The 6538-nt window shown below is 40.6% G+C and overlaps 1 protein-coding gene across 1 annotated transcript; it reads right to left on the reverse strand.

The window, feature by feature from the left end:
- Positions 1 to 2038: 2038 nt before the first annotated feature.
- On the reverse strand, positions 2039 to 6288 carry LOC5571250 (zinc finger protein 271). The gene is made up of 2 exons (XM_021851727.1): positions 6037 to 6288; positions 2039 to 4456 (listed from the first exon to the last, which is right to left on the reverse strand). The coding sequence occupies exons 1-2, from the start codon at positions 6185 to 6187 to the stop codon at positions 2214 to 2216; spliced, it is 2394 nt and encodes a 797-aa protein (XP_021707419.1). The 5' UTR covers positions 6188 to 6288; the 3' UTR covers positions 2039 to 2213.
- Positions 6289 to 6538: the final 250 nt, after the last annotated feature.

Below are 6538 nucleotides of genomic sequence, written 5' to 3' on the forward strand. Positions count from 1 at the left end.
CAAACTACAACTGCCAGCTATCAAATGTAAAGCCCTCTTAGTGAATAGACACTTGCAGGAGTTGAATTGCATGCCGTTCTACAAATCGTTCATTGATGGAAACAACACGACCCCTGTAACCATTCCAGCTGATCTCCAGTGCTTGAGGCTACTGCATCATCAACTAGGATACATCCCCCAGAATATCCAACAAAATCCTTGCGCTGGTAGCATTCTCCAGTTTTATCTCCAAGCAACCGAACCTCCAAAAGTAGAAAAGAACAATCCTAGGCACGATTGGAAAAGGATATGGCGAAACATCAATGACTCCAAGTTTTCAACAAAGACAAGAAGTGAGCTGTTCATGATCGTCAACGAGAAAATAGAAACGAGAAGACTAATGAACATACTTGGACGGACTGACGGAGAAAACTGCGTGCACTGTGGGGCTCGAGTAGAGACGGTTATTCACAAATACAGCGAGTGCCAACGAGTCACGGAGGCATGGGCACTGGTGCAAAGAAGAATCTCAACGATTGCAGGCGGATGGAGGAGGTTTTCATTTGTGGACTTGCTGCGACCGACCCTGATTGGAATCAACAGAAACAACAGAATTAAAATCTTGAATTTGTTTTCCCTTTCCTATCACCTTTATAAATCTTTGCAATGATGTTGTCGACATTGATGCTCTTGAATTTGATATACAATGTGGAATTTAGTTTATTATGTGATGTAATATGACAATAATTTTACTCAATAAATTAACCAACTTAAAAAAAAAAAAAAAAAAGCTCTAAAAGTGTTTCACGGACTACTTTGATGAGAAATTTGAATTGAAAACTCTAGAGCCAGAAAACCAGTTTTGTTCCGACCACCCTATGTCACCGTAGGAAAAAAGCTCTAAATCGATCAACTTAAGAGATACATAAAAACTTATTTTGGCAAAGTTGCTTGAAATTGAATGGTCTACAACTTTGCTGAAGCATGTATAATATAATTTCTACAAATAAGAAAGTAAGTTACAGAATTTCTATGAAAATGTGGTCCACCCTAATTTTCAATAAAACCAAACAAAGGGCTCAACTAATACAAACAACTTTGCAGAAGACCGTTTTTGTCTATAATGTTTCATTTCAAAGCTCAAAATGCATCTTTCCGCGTAAAACTGATTCCTGGACCATAGTGCAGTGGAAGCTCGTTATAACGACAACTTTTAAAGCGCGAAAAAAGTCGCTATAGCGAGCCCATGTAAAATATTTTAATATTATAACCATTCTCTATAACGACTTTACCTTATTACGACGATCTCTTGCGAAGTCGTTATAACAAGCTTCGACTGTAGTACAGTTTGTCAAATGGTTGAATTGCACTGGGTTTGGTGTTGATGGTGTCGATGTGCTGCTGAGGGTAAGGGATGATCGGAATTTGTTACTAATGCTCGTTTGGTTTTCATTAAACATACCTTTGTTACTAAGTGCACGTTGTTGTCGGCATCAGTCAAACATCTGGTCCTTGGTTAAAACTTTTGACTTTTTCGTGTCAAAAACGAAATCAAATTCATAAAGCCAGCTATATTGATGCCCATCTTCAAACCGATCGTGGTCGATTGTGGATTTCGTTGAGGGTTTCATACTTGCAAGCTCTTGAGAAAACTATGCCAGAAGGCACTTCTCATCAACCGTCTGGACTTTATTCTTCTTGTGCCATTCGTCGAATTTCTTGAAAGAGCTTTCATATAACGATTTGGATTTTTCCGGGAGTAAGCCAGCCATAGGCTGATTCTGCTGCTGCCTTCACACCCATTGGGCAGTCCGAGTCCGAATCGAAGTCATTCATCTTGTAGAAATTCTTAATGACTTATGATAACTGGACTTGTCTAGACGGGAGCTTGAACTCATAACACATCACAGCCCACTTGATCGAGAGAAATGAACGTCTCTGCCATGGACATGGACGTCTACCCGTTTTCACTTGAAATACATATTTAAACCCAAAAATTGAATGCAACTCGTTGCGAAACTCGATTTTGCACCTTGTTGCATAAATAACTATTATCGCCTTAAGATAAAAGCTCTATATTTCATCAAGTAGGTATCGATCACGATTTTTGCAATATTTTTCAACGGAAACGGAGCGTTCGGTATGTTTCAGAAAACAAAACTACCATTGAAGGATTTTTTGAAAATGTCTACTATTTACACAATCTGCTGCGCTCGTAGAAACTCACCAAGATGTCACGTGGCCCTAGTAATATCCGACACGATAATCGCCTGCGGTTTACTACTCTTATGTCCGATCTGTTGCATGTGCCTGTACAACCTCGCCGTCACCACGAATGCCTCCCCGCACTCGTCGCAACTGAACGGCTTCTCACCGGTGTGCCTTCGCATGTGCACCTTCAGATCCCCATTGGTGATGAATCGCTTCTGGCAGAGTTCGCAAGAATACGGCTTCTCTCCGGAGTGAGATCTTTGGTGAATTTTGAGGTGGTCCTTCACCCGGAAGCTCTTGGCGCAAACTTCACAATGGAAGGGCTTGAGATTCTTGTGGATGTTTTCGTGCTTCCGGAGGGCTTGCTGCGATGAAAAGGAACTGCCACAGGTTGAGCAGACTGGACGGGTTTCCGGTGGGGCGTGGACATTGCGATGTCGTCTAAGTGTGGATGGGCAGTTGAAGCGAGCAGAGCAGATGTTGCAAGTGTAGCGCTTCTCGTTAGTGTGGATCCGCATGTGAGCCTGCATGTCGGCTTTAGTGCGGAAGTCCTTGGAACAGATCTCGCACAGAAAGGGCCGAATGCCTTGGTGTTTGATCTTGTGCCGCATGAGAGTTTTCCGGGAAGGGAACTTCTGATCGCATTGGTCACAGGGGAGATTGAAGTGCATGGTGATGTGATTGCGAAGGCCACTTTTGCGCGCGAATCTTGCTGGGCATTCCGAACAGGAAAAAGGCTTCTCACCGGTGTGAATAACGAGGTGAGCTTTCAGGGAAGCAGAATCGCCGAAGGATTTGGAACAGGTGTCGCACAGAAAGGGACGCTCTCCGGTATGCGTTCGAAGGTGATTTTTGAGAACAAAACTGCGAGCGAATATTTTGCTGCAAGTAGGACATTGGTGGATTTTTGGTTTGCGTGGCTTCCGGGAACTAGGTTCTTTGGCTTCGTGTTGAGTATCTTCAAGATGCTTTTCATTCAATGAGTTAGCGTCGAAATCAACATCAGGAGTTTTAATTTCAGTGTATGAATTGGTTTCCTCATAATCACTTAGCTGTTCTTCCTTGATTTCTGGAGACCCTAAGATAGGTGTTTCTTGAAGCATTTCATCTCTTATTTCGGAATGATCTTCAATGTTTTCATCATCCTCAACAATCAACGGCATTTCCGCCGATTCAAGCTTCTGCTGTTCTTCTACGTTGTCTGAGTAGCTCCCTTGCTCGCCTTCATCCGTACTTGAATCTGAACTTTCTCTTCGCTTCCCCGTCTCGCCTTGCTTCTTCTGTTTAACTTTCTCAACCTGCTCCAAAAACTTCTTCCTTTCCTCTGGAATAAACACTCCACCCTCCTCGACTCCATCGCCCTTAAACTTGCACTTGGAGAACTCACATCTCCCACTAGCAATATGTTTCCTCCATCCTCCAGTTGTTTCGAACATCGCCCCACAGCGATCGCACTTGTTCTGTTTGCTCTTGTAGTGCAGACTCCTGTGCTCCACCATTGACTTCCTGTGTCGGTACTTCTTGCCGCATACATTGCATTCATGCGTCTTCTCGTCCTCTTCTTCTTTTTTCCTCAGAAGCTTCCTTTCGCGGAAGTTCTCGTCGCATGCCTCATTCTTCGCCAGGTGGTTCCTCAGCCCACTCTTTGAATGATACTTGGCTCCACACGCTTCGCAGTTGTACCGCACCTCATCGATGTGTATCTTCTCATGGTCTCCTAGCGTTTGCTGGTGGGAAAAGTGTCGTCCACAGAATCGGCAGATCCATGATTTCTTCTCCTCTGGCGCTCCGTATCGGTGGCCAGATTTGTGTAGTTTCAACGACATCGCCGACAGGAAGCGACTGTCGCAAACATCGCATTCGTAGATGAAATCTTTTTTCTTGCGTTTAGCTCCATCCGACTTCAGTTTCACTTTGGCGGGAACTTCTGGCGCAGATGGTTTCATCTTCTGCATGGATTTCAACTTATCCAGAGCCTTTTTTGTTGGTGGCTTGCCAGATTTTTTCTTCGCGGTGGAGTTTTGATTTTGCGATGGTTCCATGTGTACCACAACCACTTTTTGAGATTCTTCGGTGGAAAATGATTGCGGCTCATCTTGAACAACGATTGCGGTGGAGTCAGTCTTATTCTCATTCGAATCTAAAATTACGGACTCTTCAGGGGGATCCGTTGCCAATGATGGATCAATCGCTGTCGTGGGTGGATGGATTTGAATGTTTTCTACAATGCGGATTGTTGAAGGGTTGTGCTGAGCAAGTGTGTTTGCTGAAATATGCATCCAATTGAAACGATAATATTAGAACTCAGTGAGATTCGAATCTTTTAAGAAACTGCTATTTCAGTTTCGAAAAAGATTCATCATCATCATATAATATCAAATCCCAGGGTTGTCTGTCTGGGTCAAAAGTGCTTTGAAATGTTTCAGTAGAAACATTACAATAGTATTTTTTACATAAACACTGAAACAGCTGTTAAGATTTGAGGAAAAAACACTGCAACAGCATGTTCATTGCATTATAGTTAAAGCATACATTTCGGCGATTTAAAAGTCCTTAGTACATGAATTTATGATGAGAGGGCTTCACGAGCGATAATTAAGGCGCAAGAAAAATGGTGCAAAAGTCAAAACTGAAAAAGCAGCTTTCTCCCTTCAAACCGACAAATCAAAGAAAAAAATAACACACAGCTTTTTTATTTGCCAAATAATACAGCTGTGTGTTTTAATTTTCTTTGATTTGTTGGTTTAAAAGGAGAAAACAGCTTTTTCAGTTTTGACTTTTGCACAATTTTTACTTGGGCCTTAATGCTCAGGAAAGTCAAGAAAAATGCCAGAACGAAAACATTCAGAGCAATAGCTTGAATTGAATATATACATCAGCACCCTTTGATAGGTAATACATAGCTTTACGCTTTCCAATTACGTTGATAAATGGCTATCCAAGTTGGGTAAGCTAGTAATTAAATGAATATAGAAAGTTTCGACGATTTACGGCATTCAATTGGTCAACTTTTTCCAAACACTTCCCGTGAACCGATCGAGGCATTCTCAAACTTTCATTCAAAAGTGCAAGGTTTGAATTTTGAGACAGCACACAGATATGGATCAGAGTTGAATTAAATGGAGAATATCTCATCACATAGAGTTGAAATCACGCAGAACACATTTTACCTACGCAAGCACATTTTTTCCGTCCGTGGGCAATAAAATGTCAACCATATGCATTGAATCATATCTATGAGGCAGTAAAAACCATACCACAGTTATAAATTAACGATAAGACGATTCCGGAAGAAACGCTAAAACGTATGCTTTGACTAACACACCATTCGTTTACCTCGCAGATAAATTGTTGTTATAGTGTTCTGATTCCTCTCCCACTGATCCACAACTGCGAGATGGACAACATTTGAAAAATCGAAAGAAATCGACACCTTTTTGTAAATAATTTTGAGGTATAATCCCGAAAACAACTAGGGTAGGTGTACCAGTTATGGCCATAGTGGTTCTCTATTTCACCATACGTGATAACTTGAATGTCTCCACATTTTGAAAAATTTTGTGTGTTTTATTAGTAAGATACAATATATATATATTGTATATATTGATATATTTTAATGGTAAAACATTCAAAAAGATTAAAAATGTGAAAGTCATCGAAATTTCACATATGGCCAAATAGGGAACCACTATGGCCATAGCTGGTACACTTTCCCTATATTCTGCAGTTCCTGGGAGAAAATTTTGTTTTGTACAGCGTCACCATGATTTTTAATCATATTTTATTCTGAAAAATTACCCTTAGTTGATCCATAACGGTGGGGTGATTGTATTTCCATCAACTCACCTGGAATAAGCTGGATGATGTTCGCCGGTGCTATACTCGGAGCCAATGTGATTTCCTGTACATTTGGTGGGTCGTTGGTCGGCTTTAGCTGGTAAATTTGATCGCCAACGGTGTAACTGTAGACGATGAATTGTTCGGGATTAGTCATCATGGATTAAATAACAGAATATTTAGGATAAAAACGTAAGAGTAAAATAATACAAAAATTCGAGATCGACGCGCTTTTGGTAAATAAAAACAAAAAGCGCAAACAAAAATACAGCTGTGTTTGATGGACGTGAAAATAGACAGAAGAAATATGTTGTGGCGTAGGCTTAGAATGCACTGAAGTAGAAATGTTAAATGAAGCAGGAAGTTTTTCCAGAAGAAATAAAAAAAAAAAATAAATATATTTTAAGTAAACCTGATCTTTCGTCTATGATTTTAAAAACAGAAGTCATGATTCTTTTGTAAATTTATGCATTATAATAATAAATGCACACTTCCATAATGATTATTATTA

The sequence above is a fragment of the Aedes aegypti genome, chromosome 3, assembly GCF_002204515.2.
Source record: "Aedes aegypti strain LVP_AGWG chromosome 3, AaegL5.0 Primary Assembly, whole genome shotgun sequence".
NCBI lineage: Eukaryota > Metazoa > Arthropoda > Insecta > Diptera > Culicidae > Aedes > Aedes aegypti.

Excerpts from the sequence above, each read along its gene's own strand:
- LOC5571250 (XM_021851727.1), bottom strand. The coding sequence starts at position 6,187 with ATGATGACTAATCCCGAACAATTCATCGTCTACAGTTACACCGTTGGC. Across the intron at positions 4,457-6,036 it reads CATCATCCAGCTTATTCCAG|CAAACACACTTGCTCAGCAC; the intron begins GTGAGTTGATGG and ends TGCATATTTCAG.